General features: G+C 53.9%; 1 protein-coding gene across 1 annotated transcript; it reads right to left on the bottom strand.

The window, feature by feature from the left end:
• Window positions 1–1,960: 1,960 nt before the first annotated feature.
• Window positions 1,961–13,970, bottom strand: DZIP1L (DAZ interacting zinc finger protein 1 like). The gene is made up of 14 exons (XM_074591748.1): window positions 12,893–13,970; window positions 11,940–12,024; window positions 10,942–11,054; window positions 10,400–10,561; window positions 10,029–10,166; window positions 8,340–8,480; window positions 7,777–7,807; window positions 6,914–6,958; window positions 6,320–6,456; window positions 4,999–5,191; window positions 4,623–4,827; window positions 3,683–3,834; window positions 2,738–2,877; window positions 1,961–2,110 (listed from the first exon to the last, which is right to left on the bottom strand). Exons 1-14 carry the CDS (start codon window positions 13,367–13,369, stop codon window positions 1,961–1,963), a joined length of 2,169 nt encoding a protein of 722 aa, XP_074447849.1. The 5' UTR covers window positions 13,370–13,970.
• Window positions 13,971–18,106: the final 4,136 nt, after the last annotated feature.

Genomic DNA, 18,106 nt, shown 5'->3' with positions numbered 1-18,106 from the left:
TGGGCACCACTGAAAAATGGTACTTCGCATCCTCTGCCACATGGCTCGCTGCAGCTTGCAGCAGAGAACACCTTTCCATGGAACATGCTGGCTCAAAATGTCCAGTCTGAAATAAAAATGCTTTGTCTGTACCTATATTTATTTAATTGTTAAGAGTACGAGCATTGCCTCTTAGAACAAGGCTATCAGCTACTCTTGGCATTTCCCAAACTTAGGGGAAAGTTTGTCCCCCCCACCCTTCTGGCACCATCTGGACTTGGTGTTGAGTGCACGAAGCTCACCGCAATGGCTTGAGAGCACCTCAGGCATGAAAACTGCTGGTAAAACGAACGTAAGAGCGATTCCTCCACTTGTTGGCAGGTGAATATGTGCAGGAGCGGCGTGAGCAGCCAGACCTGGGGCCAGCAGGGTTTGGTCAGGCTCTGGCAGAATGGGTGCGATTGAGATTTTAGCGCTGGGCAGGGCAACCGCCTTGGCACCGAGCTTGCCACGTAGCCAAGGCGAAACAGCTTCTGCTTTTTTTTCTTCTGCCCTTTTCCTACCTGTTTGCTCTTTCGGGCAGAAATTTATTTCCCCATTGGTTTTGGAACATGCCAGAAGCAGAGCCCAGCCCGGGGCTGCAAGCAAATTCTTGCTGCTACCTCCCCCTGTAATTTCTTACGGATAAAAACCTCTTTTTCTTTTTTTTCTTTTTTTTTTTCCTGGTTACCAATACCAGCGGTCTGAAAGGGCAGCGTTTGTCATGAGCGACACTCAGCAAAAAGCACAACAGCTGTTAAACTAAGCACGAAGCAACACAGCTGGCAATAGCACTGTCAGCAATGAGTAACACAAGCCAGGTATAGTTCTTCAACTTGAATGGTTAAAATGGAAAAAAATCCTTTTCAAGGTATAGATACACGCCGTATGGGTGGGTGTAAGCACCAGCTGAATGTGCACGTACCGGGGGATGTGGGGATTTAAAAAAATAGGGGTGGGGTTTATCTACATGTTTGGGGACAGTTATCTAGAAGGGGCTTTTACTGTTCAGTGAAATAAAATGAACTGAGCACGTTCTACCCAACCCTGGCTGGGCGTTCTGCTCCCTAGCATTAAAATCCACGTGCAAACGTTAAATGGGGAATGGCAAAAGGCTGAAGCAGCGGTGGAGGGGGTTGGAAAAGAGAAGAGAAACCGAAAACAGCCATTTTTTCCTGGGGCATGTTTCAAAATTTCGTACATTTAAGGGATCGAGATCATAAATGCACGGCTACGAGTGTACAAAATCCAGAGAGAATTAGGAAAAAGAACTTAATTTACACAGATGAGCATTATCAACAGATTCGGGCTTATGTGGTCATGTTTACAGTGCAAAAAAAAAAATAATCATCCTTTGAGTTTGAGTTTCCACCGATTCAAGAGGAAAAGAAGGAAGGAGACAGGCACTGGGGTTTGTTACTCTGTCTGAGCACACTCAGTCCGGGTTTGTCCTAGAGCAGAAAATGAGACCTTTTCCATCACCCCCAGGAGCAGCCACAGAAGAGAGATGCAACGAGAAGGAAAGCTGCTTTCTCACCCCCCCGACTCTGCTTTTTGGGCTCCTTAAAGAATAAAAAAAGCTGCACACAAGCGTTGGGCTGCATCTGACATGGAGAGTCACATCCCAGCCCACGGGCGGTGAGGTCCAAGGAGTCTGCGGGGGCTCTGAAAGGTCCCAACACCTTCAGATGCCACGTCACAGCTCCTGTGCGCGCATGAAGGGAAAGTAGAAATTTCTCCTTTTCAGACAACGCGGCATTTATTCTCCTTGATGCGATCCACAGGGGCTGGCCAGGGAGGACCCAACCTCCCCTGTGCTGTCTGGAAGAGCCCCAAAAAGAGGGGTGGCTGGAGCCCAGGAGCAGCCCCGGGAGGGCTGCAGAGCGGCTGCTGCCCGTTTCTGGTCCTGTGGCACCATCCAGTGGCTGCTGGCAGAGGACTGTCACTTTCCTGTCACCACCACGCGTCCCCTGGCAGCCCCGGGGCCCTGAGGACCGTGGTGGTCCCTCGGGGCATCAGCAGCCACCGGGGCTGGTGGCTCGGCCAGGTCCTCCAGGGAGGAGGTCTGCAGGTCGCTGCTGTCACCTGCGAACTGGAGAGGAGCACCGAGAGGGTGAAGGGGAGCAGCAGGGACGGACCCACACCCCACGCTCGCATCCCGGCCCCTCCTGCCGTACAACAACCGGGCTTTCTTCTCCATTGGGCTGATGCAAAAAAATTAGAGCAAAGAGGGCCAGAAACGCGGTTGCATCAGGACGCCACACAGGAGGCCCCCCCTCTGTTTCCACGGCTTGCAAGTGGTCCCATAAACCTCCTGCTTCACTTTTTTTTTTTTTTTTTAAAAAAAACTTTGCCAGATGAAGGCCTAGAATTTCATTGTCATTGCAACAAGAAAAAAAAGTAAAAAAATCTTCCCAGTATTTGTGCCAGGCCTTCCTTGGGTAAAATCTTTTTAAATTTTTTTTTTCCCTCCTAAAAAAGCAATTTGATTCTGACACTGCCACCACTTTAATTACATCAGCTCTCCCCCATAAATTGAGGTTATATTTAAGTCCTGTTTTAGTAATTTAATAATTTCACCATTGCATCACTCCAATTATCTCTGGATTTGTTCCAGAGACCTCTTCTCCATTTGAGAAATGAATGATGTGCATTTATTTTTTTTTAAATGGAAATTATATCAGAAAACATAATTCCTACGGCCATTTGCACGAGATACCTGGAGTTTCTTGGTGGGCTGGCTGGTTTTTGGCCATGGTGAGCTCAGGGCTGGGAAGCGTTTCACCCTGCGGGGTGGTGTCTGTGCCACTGCATCCAGGCGTCTCTCCAAGAACCTCACCGTGGTGGAGGTGGCTGTTCCTGTGCAGGGCAGAGCTGGTTAAACAGGGAGCCCCCCAGGCACAGTGATGGGTGAGAAGGGAGGGGACCACCAGCCACCCCAGGGTGAGTTGGGTTCTAGCTTAAATTCACTAGCACTGTCCGGATCCATCCCAATGGAGCTGTTTCGGGAAGAAAATGTTTTATGCATAGAATAAATCGCAGGGATTTCCCTCCCCATGCAAGCAGTGGGTGGGTGCACTCAAGGATGCTGGAGGAAACCTCCGTCCGCATGCACAGCCCAGGCTCGCGGTGAGTGACACATCATCGATGGCTCTTTTTTGGCCTGGGACACACCACAGCCACGTGCAAGGAGCACCTGCTGCTGTCTGCAGTTAATGCAGAAGCGAGAGGTGCCTCCCGCTGTCCCCCAACTCTCCGAGGCGCCCGGAAGTAGTCCCCTGACATCACCCCCTGATACATGGTTCCCGTAGGGTTTTACAGCATAAAGCCAACAGCATAAAGCCAGAAGCTTTCCTCCTTGTGTTTGACAGCCCTTTGGGTCCTGGGGGGTTCCCTGCACCCTCTAGACAGTCTGGTTTCCCCCTGTGCAAAGAGACAGCTGCAGGATCTATTGGAAAATACCCTGGCAGGGGCGGGCACACAAGTTGCCGATGGATAAAGCCACCAGTGCCCCGTTGCCTGGCTGGGCATGGGGGACGGCGGGGTAGGACTCGTCCCACTTCAGCCCCAGGAAGAAGGCGACACGGTAGCACTGATGGCGGTAACCAGGATTCTCCCCACCGCCTCACCGACCTGCAGCGGCTGCTACGAGAACAGGTGGTACCTGAACCAGCTGTTTCCTCCAGCGAGTCCTGGTCTGACCCGTCAGAGTCAGTCTCATCCCCCTGAACCGCTGCGGAGAAAGCCGGCTCTCGCTGAGGGCTGAGCTTCACGGGGGACAGGGTGGGCTTCTTCCCCACCGGTGCTGCTTCGGGGCTGGTGCAGAGAGAGGCGGGTCAGGCGTGGGGTTGCTCTGGCGTCCTCCTTCCCCCCACTTCTGAAGCAGATGCAGGGAAGCCCTGTGATGCTCTGGGCTGTGTCCCAGCCCCAAGCGGGGCAGCCCATGGAGAAGCCCCGCGCTCCCCGTGGACATGGACAGATCCATGACACCCACCGAGTACAAACACCTTGCTGCTAGCACCTGCAACAGGTACTCCCACCCAGGCCTTGCCTGTGTTTGGCATTGCTGTGCTTCAGTTTAAAACCTAGGTCTGGCTTTCTCTTGCTCCTGGAGCAAACAAGTAACTCCTTTTCCTCACCTGCTCTTGGTCACACCTGAGCTCCTCTTCCTCTCTGCCGCCACCTCACACCCTCTCCATGTTACTTCTTCTCTGCACAGTTTCTCCGAGCTTTTGTTTTACATCTTCACTGCTTTTGACCCAAAACCCCGAGAGAACTCCTTCATCCCCTTACACAGGTTCTGGGAGGGGAAGAAGGAACCAAGTGGGAAATGCTTCGTGTTGGTCTCCAGCACCACATGGTGGATGCAGGGGCTCAGGTCTGACTTCCCTCAGCTGTTTCAGCCAGCCTGTATGGTCGGGGAGATCCCAGGAAACTCCTTTTCTAAACAAACCCCTCTGGGGTGCCACATCACCCACCACTTGGCAGTTTCCAAAGGTGCTGGTGTTTGGGCAGAACCCAGAATATGTAGGGGGCAGTTGATGGCTTAGGGTCCCGGGCAATGCCCACCTGCCTGGAGACTGAAAAGAGGTGATGGGACTCACCTCCGCTGTGGGACAAGTCCTCGGTGGGGGCTGCTGGCTTTGGAGGTCCGCAGGGCCCGCGGGGGCGTCCTCGGGGGGCTGTGGGTGGAGTGGGCTCTGCTCCGAGGAGCAGGCTGGTGTACCACCAAGGCTTCAGGCTCTACTGCAGCTGGTGTCACCATGGGCTGTGAGCCACCAAGGGACCTGGAGCTCTTCAGGCTTTGAGCTGGAAGGCAATATTGAGAGCAAAGACATCACCATGCACCTCCTGGTAGTCCTGTGGGGACTGACTCTGTCTTGCTGTCTCACTGGGTAAGGGAACGGCATCCCGTGGCCATCAGTGGGTGGCCACAGGTCCCCATGGTTGGTATGTAGAGAGGACAGGAGGTGACTTCACCTGGGATGATGGAGAGCTGTCGAGGCAAAGCACTGCTGGGCTTCTTGCATCGCCTGACTTTCCTCATCACCACTCGGCCCAACTCGTCCCTCAGGTGGAGGAGACCAGGAAATTTCTCAGACTTCTGTTGCTGCTGCAGCCTGAGCAGAGCCTGGAGGCTTTTGTAGGTCCGAGTGGAGATCCCCTTCGCAACCTAAAGCAGAGGACGACTGAGGGGCCTGACATCCTCCCACAGTGCTGGGTGGTGAAACAAGCCCTGGGCAGCACTGCCTGTATCTCAAGAGCATCCTGCAAGCTCCAAGCCCTATCCAAACCCCAAGGATTCTCTTACCAGCCGTGATACCCATCATTTCCCCAGCACAATGTATCCCATGCCAAGAGCCCACATCTGCAAAGCCCTCAGCTGCTCTGGTAAATTACTGCTGAAGAGTAAATCTCAGCTATTTCAGGCAATTTCTGGGCTACAGGGTAAGTGCAGTATTTTGTCTTGGGAGGTATTTACAGCTCGAGGAGGTTTTGCGACCATGAATGTCCTGGGCTTGTAGAGATGTAAAATGATGGAAGATGAAGGGGGGTGTACACCTGTGGGTCTGGCTTTGGGCCACCTCTGCTGCTTTTGACACCACCTCAGTGTTCCCCAGCTGGGGAAAGTGAGGACATGCCAGGGCTCCAGCCTCGGTGAAATGAATCCGGGCTTAAAAGCACCTCCAGGAAACAATCGCACAAGAAGTCGTTCAGTCACTGTCTTCTCTTTGTGCCTTGGGGACCCGAAACAGAAATGCTGCCTTGCTGAGAAAGGCAGGTCGACGGAGTGACGTGGGTCCCCAGCAGCCGTGCCTGCTGCCTGCCTCCTCACCGCAAGGTGCTAGGTGGTGGTGTTGCATCGCCGGGAGCTCCAGAAGACTTCTCAGAGCTACTGTTTAATATGCTCGGCATGAAAAGGACTTGGAAGCTGAAAGTCCCCTTGAAATCCCCCTGACAGGGGCTGCTGTGCCCTCAAACACCCTCCTTCCCTACAAGAGAGGGAGCCCTGGGTGATTTAGCATATGAAAGGCTGCTTGTGAGAAAGATTTGCTGGCGAGATACTAATAACCAGCCTCAGAGATGGGAGCACGCAGTTTATTCCCTGCGCTACTGTGTGATTCTGCCTCCACCTTCCCATTTGCCTCTCAGGGCGTGATTGCTCCAGATGGGGATTTTTTTTTTTTTTTTACAGCCTGTTAGTGTTTCAATTGTTCTCCTCCACCCCCAAAAATCTTTACGTTTCTGCACTGACTCAGGGCTGGCATTGCAAACGCTTGCGCTGAAAGGACAGACTTACCTTCTTGACTCCCATGCTCTCCAGCTTTTCCTCCAGCACTTCCTCCAGGATGGGGCGAAACTGCTTCAGGAGGTTTGGGTTTCTCCGCAGGGCTTCCAGCAGCCTCTGCTTCCTGCCCCGGGTGGCCTCCTCCCTGTCTGGAGTAAAGGTGGGTGCTGGTACCAGTGCAGCGATGGATGGGCCATGCCCTGGGGAAGGGGCTGGTGGGACCCTTCTCCTCTGTGGGCACACGGGTCCCACCAGTCCCAGAGCAAGCAACTGGTTGCTCTTAGCAGACTACGTCCCTCTACAAAAGGGTAACTTCCTCCTCTAATTTGATTAATTCTTGTCCACAACTTCTTGTCCAAAATCCCACCCACAGCCCAGCAGCTGCCTGGGACAGCTTTACCGGGTGAAGTGTTGGCAGCAGGTCATGGTGCTGTCATAACAGCCAAGAGGGAACCAGCGAGCTCATCCCCTCCGCCTCCAGCCCACCATCTCATCACCTCCAGCTTTGCCCAGGACCCCTTGTCCCCACTGCACAACACCCCAAGCCAAACACCAGCTTCTTCCTGGTGCTCGCGGGACAGGGATGGTCCCAACTTTGACACCCACCTGATAACTCTTCAACAGCCACCACTTTGGTCACCTCCTGGGTCACTGCAGGGAAGAAAGGAGCCTGTGAGAGTCAGAGAGGAGGCAAGGACCCAGTGCAGAAGCAAGCACTGATCACGTCCTGATTTTCCTATATGGAAAGTATGGACATACCTGGCCCTTTGGGAATGGCAAGTCTGGCACCAACCCTCGGAGAACATCCCCAAAGGAAACCCTGGGGTGTTTGCCCTCCCAGACCACCAGCTGGAGGATGCCAGTGGGCAAATAGCCCTCTGCTGCCCCTCAGGGCTGGGGTCAATGATGTACCCTTGGATATTTGCTAATAGCCATCGCTGGTTTATGGCCTTTTCTGTTTTCTGAGCAGCAGGACCTGGCCAGGTCTGTGGCTGCGTCACAGGCATCAAGGAACTGAGAAGTCCCCATTTTCTTTCCCTGGCACTTGATTTTAGAAAACCCATAGAGTAAATAAGAAACCACAGCATGCCCCTCAACTCCTTATTTTTATGCAAATAACCACTGGCATCATTTTGGAGGAGGCAAGGTCACCCATTTGCTGTGAGTGCTTGACTGAAATGTCACTCCTTTGGGGTACGGCTACAATGCAAAACCCACCCAAGAGACAAGTCAGTTTTGTGCCAGCCACCAGAGCTGTGGTCTACGCCGTTGCGGCAGGTAGTCGAGGGACTGGAAGGTGTCCACTCCACGGCTGCGTGTGAGAGGACACACAGCCAAGCTCCCTGGAGAGGACTCCACAGCATGTTTTCATAGAGGGAGGCAGAGAAGACATTGTGGTCTGAAGGGCTGTTAGCGATGAAAAACTGATCTAGACCCAAATTGATTCACTTTACAAATGCAATCATTACCTTCAGGTTTTCTTGCAGAGAGCAGCTTGATCTGTAACGAAATAGACTGGGCATCACTCAAAGATCATTTCTTTGTCTATAATTTTGGGTAATTTTACCTCTCTCTCTGCAGAGTATTATTACTAAATGCATTCAAAAAAAGGAGCGGAAAATAGCAAGAGCCTAAAGTGGGCACACACACTCCCCAAGAGCTATTTCCCTTAAGCAGACCGTACCCGTAAGGGGTCAGCTTAGGGGCTTTCCTTTCCGTACTATGATCACTAGCGCATCAGATGTCATCCTGTTACACCCCACCTGCTATTCACAAATCACACAAGTTAAAGATGCTCCAAATTGTAATGCAAAGTGTTGCTCTGGTGATCTACACCCTGGTGGGCATGGTTCATGCTGATGATATTCATGTAGTGCTTCGTGTTTAATGAGCGCAAAAAGGAGCTGAATGTAGCAAAGGCTTGAAATTAGGCTTAGTCTTAATGCAGAAAATATTCCAAGGTTGCTTAGAGTTAAACATCTGCTTAAACCCTCTTGATGAACCGAGGTCTCCTTTGTTTTATTTCACTTGCCTTCTTCTCCTGGGACCTTGTGACCTTGGGCTGCTCCTTGAGCCAGGTGCTGAGGGCAACCCTCTGCTGACACTCATGGTCCGTAACGACCTGCTGGTCCTGGGATAGGGCAGGGCGGAGTGTCTTGTTCTCTTTCTTCAACTGAGAGGAGCAAAAAAGGAATGAGAAGACGTGAACATGGTAAAAATGGGTTTGGAGCCACCTCTTCCCTTCACCAGCAAGGGCGGCTCTCTGGATTCTTATTCATTATTGAGATGTCCTCCAAAGGGCAGATCTGGCCTTGCAGAAGATACATGGCCAGCTTCAAAGTCTGCTCGTGGCAAGCTCATGTCTCCTCATCATCTGCAATAGGACACAGCTTTGGTTGCCGCATTTCATTTATTCTTTCCCTTTGATAACCAAATAACTATACTCCATCACCCTGGATTTTGAAGTCCAGCCAAGGCTCATATGAAGTGCATAACCCCCTTCTTTCTGGCCACCACTCTCTGGGCTGATCTGCAGAGAGGGCATCCCTGGTTTTTCCAAAGAGACCAAACACCTCCGGGGTTTAAAGATGGAGAAAAACCACAAGGGAAACATCCAGACCTTTTCTGAGCAAGGTGCCTTGGAGGTGTCAAGGACATCTGGCATCCACCCGGACCTCCTGTGCCCACTGCTTCCCCAGTGCCTGCCTCTGCTCTGCCTGCTGACAAATTAAACACCCTCCTTGCACCATGGGCCCAGGGACCCGATCATGTTCATACTCCGAGAAATTCAGCTTCCCTTTGGGTCCCAAAGGATACTTGGCGCCTTAACAGTGGTGCCATTCCCACCCCATTCCATGCTCAGAGGTACCATGCACGGTAAAGCCTTCTTCAGATGTTTGTAGATCATGGAATCACGGAATTTTTCAGAGTTGGAAGGGACCTCTAGAGATCATCTAGTCCAACTCCCCTGCTCAGGACTGCATCCAGGCGGGTCTGGAAAGTCTCCAGAGAAGGGGACTCCACACCCTCCCTGGGCAGCCTGTTCCAGCGCTCTGTCACCCTCGCCATAAAGAAGTTTTTTCTCATATTTGATTGGAACTTCCTATGTTCCAGCTTGTGCCCATTACCCCTCATCCTGTTACTGGGAATCACTGAAAAGAGTCTGGCTCCATCCTCCTTAAACCCATCCTTTAGGTACTTGTAAACATTAATCAGGTCCCCCCTCAACCTTCTCTTCTCCAGGCTAAAGAGTCCCAGCTCTCTCTGCCTTTCCTCATAAGGGAGATGCTCCAATCCCTCAATCATCTTTGCTGCCCTACACTGGACTCTCTCCAGTAGTTCCCTGTCTCTCTTGAACTTGTTGATGTTGAGATGTTGAAAAGGCGGCTGATGCATGGGTAAATAAATTTGTTTAATTGGTACTTCAAATGCTTTTCCATGTGGTGAGCATCTTCAGTGCTCCGGTGAAGATGGGTTTCCCTGCAGCAAGCATGGCTGACCTGGAACCATGACATGCCCTCTGCACCCCCTAGGTCCCGTTTCTGGCCCTGGACCGTCAGTTCTCCACACCAGCAGGAGCCCATTGCTACCTGAACCGGAGCTTAGACCGGACATCCACAAAGCAGATGCACAGAGGGGCATGGACGTGGGTCCACCTCCATCCAAATGCACCTCCCGGGCTGCGCAGTAGGGGTGAGGACATTGGTACCGCACTGCTCACCTGCACTGCCATCCTCTCCCGCTTGCCCCGCAGCTCTGCCCGGCTTGGTGTCTGCCACCGCGTCTCTTCGGTGTCACTGTCCCGCAGGGTCCCCAGGTTGGACACCACCACCTCTCTGGCCTGAAGCTCCTGCAGCCTCTGGAGTGGGGAGAGGAGGGAGCTGTGTGTCTCACAGGAGGATCCACTTTCCTCCTGGGGACCCCAGCCTTGGCCCAGCCACTGCTTCCAACCCCAAAATGCTTGCGTGCCCCAGGAGAAAGAAATGAGGCCTCTTTGGGTCTGTGAGCCTGTGATGCCACCTGGACCAGGTGAAGCAGCTGGCTTGGACATCCCCTCGCCTGCCTTGAGGGGCATGTGGGGGGCTCGCTTACCCCCTCCATGGCACTGCTCCTGCTGGCCACGTCTTTGAATGCTGTGAGGAAGAGCTCCCTCAGACCATCTATCTCTTCATGCAGCTTCGTCCTCTCCTCCTCTTTCCACCTTTCCAAATCTCTCCTGCCCTCCACTTCTTGCTGACGAGCTCTCTCCGTTTCCTAAAGAGAGTAGAAAAATTGGGGGGGGGGGGAAGACGTCTTGGCCGCAGATCAGAACCACCAAGGGCTGGGGCTTCTGCCCTGGCACCAGAGGGATGAGCACCAACGCTCTCGTTACATCCGCCGTTGCTCAGAGCCTGCCTGCACACCCCGGGGAGGTGGAGGCAGCATGCTCACACAGTCCTTAATGCCACGTGACATTTCCCATGGGAATTTTGGTGGGGAGGGGAGGGGGTGGGGCAATTTTCCGAAGAAATAAACACCGGCCCCCACCGTAAAATAGTTTTTTTCACCTGTGCTTTAAAAACGTTCCGCGTCTCAGCACTTGTCCTCCCCCCATTTTTCCCAAGCAAGCAGCAGGTGCTGCCCTCGCCCCGTACCTGCTCCCTGCGCGTCTTCTCCGCTTCCAGCTGCCGCTGCGCCTCCCGCACTTTCACCTTCAGCTCCTCCACCTCATCCTCCATTTGCTTCACCCGCCTCGTCTTCTGCCTCTCTGCAAAGCCCAGGGAAACGGGGGTGCCATGAGCCAGGGTGCGATCTGCCAGCTCCGACCGGGATTTTGCTTTGGGGGGGGTGTGGGTGGAGAACCCTAGAAAAGTGCTGCAGGGTTTCAGGGTGGAGGAGCAGGTAGCTGAGCTGCAGGAAAAACCATGGCAAGCGTGGCCATGCGGCCTCTGATTTTTTTTATTTTTATTTTTTAAATTATTTTTGTAAATGTGGCGAGATGAGTGGCTGGGGGAGCAGCGTGGCTTTGCGCTGGGCTTGCTCTCCCAAGCAGCCTAAGTGCCCTGCTTGGACGTTTCAGGGAAACAGGGAAGGCGCCTCCGGAGCAAAGCTCAGCCTGTTGCGTTTGCATCAGCCCTGGGCTGGGGTTTCGACCTGCCAGCAAACCGCAAAACTGGCTTTTTTTATCCGCCAAGTTCAGGTGCCGGGCGCAGGCGAAGCTGTAAGGAGGCTCCGTGGCTCTCACGCAGCACGTTACACGGGCAGCTTTCCAAGCACCTTGCAAGGGAGCATCGATCCTTTGCCAAAAAAAGGGGCACGGGGAAGGTGAACCCCTCTCCCCCTCTAGCAAAACACTCCCCCAAACTCCCCAGTGAAGCTCCATCCCCGCGTTCCTGTGGAATCCCTGGGTGGAGAAGATCCTTAGGGAAACTGAGCTTTAAATTCTCATGCTGTCTCATATTTGGCTGTGTGTCCTACCTGTGCTTGAGGGAAAGGCAGCGAGCAGAAAGCATTCAGTAAATATTCGCAGAAGCAGCATGGAGTTATAAGAAGCTGTCTTTAACCTCTGGTCACTCTCCGGTTTCCAGCATCCACCTCCCATGGGGGAAAACCGGCCTGGGAAAGTGAAGGGAGACATCGTCCCAGGGCTCACCTTCCTCGGTGGCATCCGTGTGCCGGCGCCGCACATGAGCTTGCAAGAAGGAGTCATCCATGAAGGCTTTGTCGCAGAGGTGGCACTGGGGAGGGGGAAAAGAGTCAGCAGAGGGACAGGGAGCTGCAGAGAAGGGCGCTCCCCGTGTCCCCTGCCTGGCAGCCAAAGCTTTGCTGCTTTAAAGCAAAAGGGGAGACCTCAGGAGATGTGGCTGTCATGCTGGAGGGAGAATATTAGGAGTTTCTTCTGTCTGAAGCCAAAGAAAAACCCCTTTAGGGGTCAGGAGAAGGCAGAAGCCTGGGTGGTGCAGGGATACTGCTCGGCGGGGGGGGGTGGAAAATCCCCCAACGGAGCAGTGCAATGAGGTGGCCAAAGCAGCGGCGAGGTCCTGGTTATAACAGGGTCCTGCTCCATCTCTGGACCTGGCACTTGTGGGGATGTACGAACCTCAATCGCCTGGTTTGGGTGGCTTTTACTCTCCAGGAATAAGTGAGCGGGTTGATTGGGTGATGGAGAAGCAGCAGACAAAGAGGCATAGCCAGCAGGCTTCCTGCTGGAAGCGTGGGAAAAGCTTGGCGGGGAGGGAAAAGCAAAATCACCACCAAATCCAGGAGCATCCAGAAATCTTCCACTTGTTCTGGAGGATGTTTAAAGTCTCCCTGGCATGAGGATAGAGGGATTTTGTGAGATGTCCCTACGGACCCCCTCTCCCACACTCTGTGGGGCTCCGACTACCTGTAGTTAGCACAACAAGAGGGAGCTTCCCTAGCAAGGACTTTGGAGTCCCCATGAAGGCAATGGACCTGCGCCAGGGAAAGCAGCAGGGCCGGCCAGCACCTTTTTCTGGGGCCAAGGTGTAACTGCGGTGGGTCTACAAGGGCAAGGATGCAGCAACGAGCATCCTGCAATGGGGATGCGCTTTACACCCCCTCTGACACCTTTCCACCCCGCACCTTGTGGTAGGCGAAGGGGCAGGTTGGCAGGAAGACCTGCTGCGCTGCAACCAGCTTCTTCCACCTCCTGCTCTCCTCCTCGGCCCCCCGGAGCCGGACCGCCTGCTCCTCTGCCCGCTGCCGAGTGCAAGCCAGCTCGGCATGGGCAGCTTCCAGGCGGCGGGCGTGCAGGGCCAGGCTGGTCCCCAGGCGCTCCTGGCAATGCAGCAGGTACTCGATGCTCAGCTGGGCCATCCTGAGCACCTTCAGCAGGATGGGGTCTGCCGGCTGCCCGCAGTGGGGGCACCGCTCCCCGTCCAGGTTGCAGAAGGTGACGCCGGCCACGTGGTCCTGGAGGGCGGCCAGGTCCACCTCCCGGGCCACCCGCTCCACGTCGATGGCGCTGAAGCGACGCCAGTCCACGGCGAGCCGGCGGGGCTGGAAGCGGAAAGGGGGGGTGTCCGCCGGGATGGGGAGTCCTGGTGTTACCCCTGGCATGCCTGCAGCCCCGGGCTGGTGCAGGGGGTGGCAAATGTCTGCAGAAAAGGGCTGGAAGGCAGAAAGGATGCGTTAAGGATGAGCCCAGGCCCCGCCGCCATCCCCACCAGGGAGCAGGTTAGAGCTTACCTTATGTGGCAAGCGAACAAAAAAAAAAAAACCCCTTCCTTTTCCCTCCCCGTCCAGAACTGCTAGCTACTGCTTTGCCAAATTCTGCCAAAAAAAAAAATAAAAAAAAAATCTGCCAGTTGGTTCACCATCTGGTCTTGTTAGGGGAGACTTGTAAAACTGTCACATCGCGACTCTTTACAATAACCCGTTCTGAACGAACCTGTAAGTCCCTCCTGAGCGTACCTGTTTCAAGGAAACAGATTTAGCCTGTTTTCAAACCACGCAGGGTAAACACTCAACGCCCTTTAATATCACAACACCGCTGCCTTCCGCGGTGCCCCTGCTCCGACCTAAACCCAGATCATTTCCAGAGCTGGTGCTCACTCCCTTTCCTAGCTGCCTCCTAAGCAATAATTAAACAATTGTATTTCAAAGACAGAGTTCTAAATCTGTGAAATAGACCTACGTTGTTCTTAGTCCCTAGCTAGGGATTTGCTGCCGCCCCGCACGTTTTACAGCTTCACCCACCAGCCACTTTTAAAATATTTTCATTTTTTAACAAAAGCTCTTTGCTGCGTGGCCGCTTACCATGTATTTCGATGGGGCCGGGGCCGCGGCGGAGGCTGCGGGCGCCGGGACGCGGAGCAGACGGCTGGGAGCGGTGCTGGCGCGTTGCTGGGCGTGCTGTGTACGGTGGCAACGCGCGTCCCTGCCACCCCACTGCCCTGCCCCTGCCTCCTGCAGCTCCTCTTGTGCTCCCGAGACGGGGACGAACCGGGTCATGCAACCCAGGGAGACGCCGAGTGACTGTGGGCAAGGTGCAAGAAAGCCGAGCTTTCCCAGGCTAACCCAGAGGAAGAGGGGGGCAGTGGTTATCGCTGCCTGTTTTGCAGCAGAAAAAGTGCCCAAATCAGTTTCCCCCCAACCTCGCCCCTAATTTCAGTCCCCCAAAGTGTTGTTTGCAAGCGGGAGGCTCCTGCCAGGCACACGGGGTGATGGGGGCACGGGGCCAGAGCCTCGCAGAGGTGCTTTCTGTCCTGCCTGCGCGTGTCCTGGGATAGAATGACCCCGGTCTCATCTTTTCTTTGGTGCTGGAGCAATCCCAGGCTTTCCCAGGAGTTAACCTGGGGTTGCGCAGGGTGGAGCCGGTGCGTGCTGATACTGCAGCCAGGGACACCTCCAAGCCCATGAGCGTTTCCCATCCCCTGAGACTTTTTTTCCACCCCTACCCCAGGGTCTCTGCTACCTCCACTGCTGGGGGTGCTTCGTGCGTCCCTGCCAGGCTGGTTTGCTCTCAGTCCAGCTCAGCAGCATCCAGACCCATCACAAACCGCAGAGTCCTCTCTTGCTCTCAGAGACAGAGGGTCTGCTCCTGCCCTGCACCAGCCTCTTCACATCTCCATCTCTGTCTGCTTTATCTGCTCATCGGGCACCTAAATACCTTTTTGCCTGTAGTCCCACCTCCCACCGGGGCCTCTCCCCGTTGCGTGTAAACACTAAGGGTCAACGACTGCTCTGAACCTGTCTGGATCAACCTGGGTGGCTCTTTTAGGCGCTTTTTAGCTCTACATCAATTTTACCTGACCCTCTCTTCTTCCTCACCCTTTCCTCTCTTATTCCACTGCCTTGATACAGCGGGAGACAGGAAAGCCTTGATTCAGGGCTGCAGCTAACCTAGGAAGCGGTCACACACTGCTGCATGAAAGCTTCTGGGAATGGCTGTGGATGAGCGTGATGATGTAGTTAACCTCTAAGGTTTGCTCATTTTTTATTTTTTTGGGTGTGTACCTGAAAAAAGCAGATCAGCCAGCCCCTTCCAAGCTTGTATGGCCAGCAAAGATCATTGTTGTTATTACTGTGGTGATAAATATACTGGTAGCAGCGCTGCAATGTCAAGCAATCCAATCCAATGCATCAGGCAAAAAGTGAAGTGTACATATATATACATGCATGCATATATATATATATATATATACACACACACATCTGTATAAACAGGTATAAATATTGCCCTGACCCATAGCTGCACGCTGTGTGGACCTGTTGAGTAATGGCACATGGTACCTGCAGGTGAGGTTTTGCTGCATGAATTAACCACCCCCAAGAGGGGAGGTTTGCAGGGACCACTAATTAAAAATCCCCTAATGATCTACCGCATGCCCCAGGGGGGGTAGGCTGTGTTGCATAACCTTGTTAATATTAACCAGGCCTTCATGCACCAAAGCCAGCCGTGGTTCACCTGGCCATCAACACCGACCTGCTCCTTAACAGCACGGCTGTGATTGCCCCATAGCCTCCCCACACGTGCCTGTGGGTGCTGGAGTGTGAGGGGTTTTATCATAGAATCATTAGGTTGGAAGGGAGCTTGAAGACCATCCAGTCCCACCCCCGTGCCCTGGGCAGGGACACCTCCCACCAGACTAGGTTGCTCCAAGCCCCGTCCAACCTGGCCTTGAACCCCTCCAGGAATGGGGCACCTCCCACATCTCTGGGCAAACCTGTTCCCCCTCCATTTCTTACAAAATGCTATATATAAGGTCTCAGACAGCACAACCACGACTTCAGCAGGATGCTGGTATGGTAAAACCACTGCATTAGGCAACCTAGGAACCCAGGTCTGAAGATTTATTTCTTCTCTTCAGTTCTTATTTGCATTTGCCTAGGGTGGGGCCTCAGCTGGTGTAAAGCCGTGAAAGTATTTCAACTTCGACGCTGCAATGGAATACAACACAACATCAGCTGATGCGATGGACCTGCTGGCAAAAGCCATCTTCATCACCCACAAAGGAAAGGTTGGTAATTCCTTTACTATGAGTGAGGCTTTGCCCACTGGGCGCTGAAGACGTCATCCTCGAGGGGCGCAGGTCCATTGCAGAGGCAGCAGCAAGCACCACCCAGCAGAGCGTAGAGCTGGAGGTGGTCACCAGCACCATTCCCGTTCCACTGTGCAGAAAACAACTCTGTGGATGTACTAGTAGAGCTGGGTCTTGGAAAGCATTGATGGGCTTTCATGTTCCAGGCTGGCAGGCGATGTGTTTGCTGTCACAGCTCACGGTTGCTGGGTCAGGCTGTTGCATGGTCCATTTCTCTGCAACCCTCAGCCTTTGGCAGGGGAATCTCTCTTGGTTTCCTTCTCCTCCACCCTTCCCCACTGCCACCCTGGGGCCCTCCTCACCTTCCTGAACTCCTCAAGGCTTCTTCACTCCCTGCAAAGTCTAGGGGGGCCCCAGGTGCCAGCATCCCTCTGCTGATGTGGGAGCCTGCAGACTTTGGGAGATGCCTTACCACGAAGCAGAGAGGCATCAGGAGACTCGGGCTCTGCTCATGACCTGCTTGAGCAGCTTCCTTACCTCCTCCGGCCCCTTCCCAAAAGCAGCCATCACCTCCCTCCCTTTCCCAGCTTCTCCTCTCACCAAAACGTGGTCTCCCGGGACTCACGCCAAGCAGCAGCAGCTCGCTCAGGCGGCTGCAGGAGAAAGCCCCCATGCAGGACCTCCCTTGAGGTCGGCTGTGGTTGCTGCCATCAGCCCTGCTTTGCCGAAAGTCCTGAGAGCAAACAACAGGCAGGAGAGAGAACCGAGACGGGGTTGGACCTCATCTGCAGAGGAGCGGCTACGTAAGGCGGCAGAGCCTCGGAAATGTTTCTCGCCTGAGCTCATCTGCAAAAGGACCTCAAGAGGGTCAAGTCTCTGCCCGTCCCCCAGCCCCATCTTTCCCTCCCACCGGCACAGCCATTGCCTGGAGAGGGGAGCTGAGAGAGTCGAGCCACGGGGCAGAAAAAGGCAAATACTCACTTGTTGCCAGAGACAGATAAACTGAAGAGGGGGGAGAAGGACGGGAGTGGAGCGATGATGGACGTGGGCGGTGAGAGGTGGTTGGGAGAAGCCGGGGGCTGTCCGAAGCCGGGCGGGAAACAAGAAGGACTTTCTGGGCTGTAACTCTACACTCCTCCCATGCATCCCCGCAGCCCGGGAAAGTCAGAGTCATGGAGGAAAAGCAGCTCCGGATGGCGTAGGCAGGAAAAATCCGCTGTAACGGAGCAGGGATCAAAGCTAAACCAGTGTGGATGGCACCGAGGCATGAAACTCATGTCCCCAGGCTGAGCCACGAGAGTTTTTCCTGGGAAAGGGGATGGCAAATATTCCCCCAAGCCACATTGCTGCTCTCGGTTTGGTACCGCCTGCCCTTATACCCCTGCAGCTCAGCAGTTACTGGGGGTGTGCGTGTGTGGAAACGGGGCTGGAAGAAGCCCCGAGCCCCACATGCAAAACACAGCACAAAGTGCACATAAACCCGGCTTTCTTTTCCCGATTAATCCTGTTGCGATTTCTAGCTGCAGAAAACCGGGCTGCCGATTGCAGCGTGCTCATTAGCTGCTGTGTTTACAGAAGATAGCATTGTGCAGATGGCAAACATTCGATGACGGGCAATCCATCCACCCCCGCCTTTCTGCTCCCAAGTTAAAAACAGCCGTTCAGACAGATTCCGAAAAGATTTGCAAGCTGGGCTTCTTTTCCTTTTCAGGGAGTTGGGTGGATTGGCATTACCCTGGGAAAAAAAGGAAACGCAAGGGGATGCATTGCTCTCCAGCAGAAAAAATGCCTCTGGGTGCCCTGCTGGGGTAAA

The sequence above is a fragment of the Larus michahellis genome, chromosome 6 (genome assembly GCF_964199755.1).
Source record: "Larus michahellis chromosome 6, bLarMic1.1, whole genome shotgun sequence".
Lineage (NCBI taxonomy): Eukaryota > Metazoa > Chordata > Aves > Charadriiformes > Laridae > Larus > Larus michahellis.
Note: the sequence above shows the minus strand (reverse complement) of the source record. Positions and strands in the feature narration are given on the sequence as shown.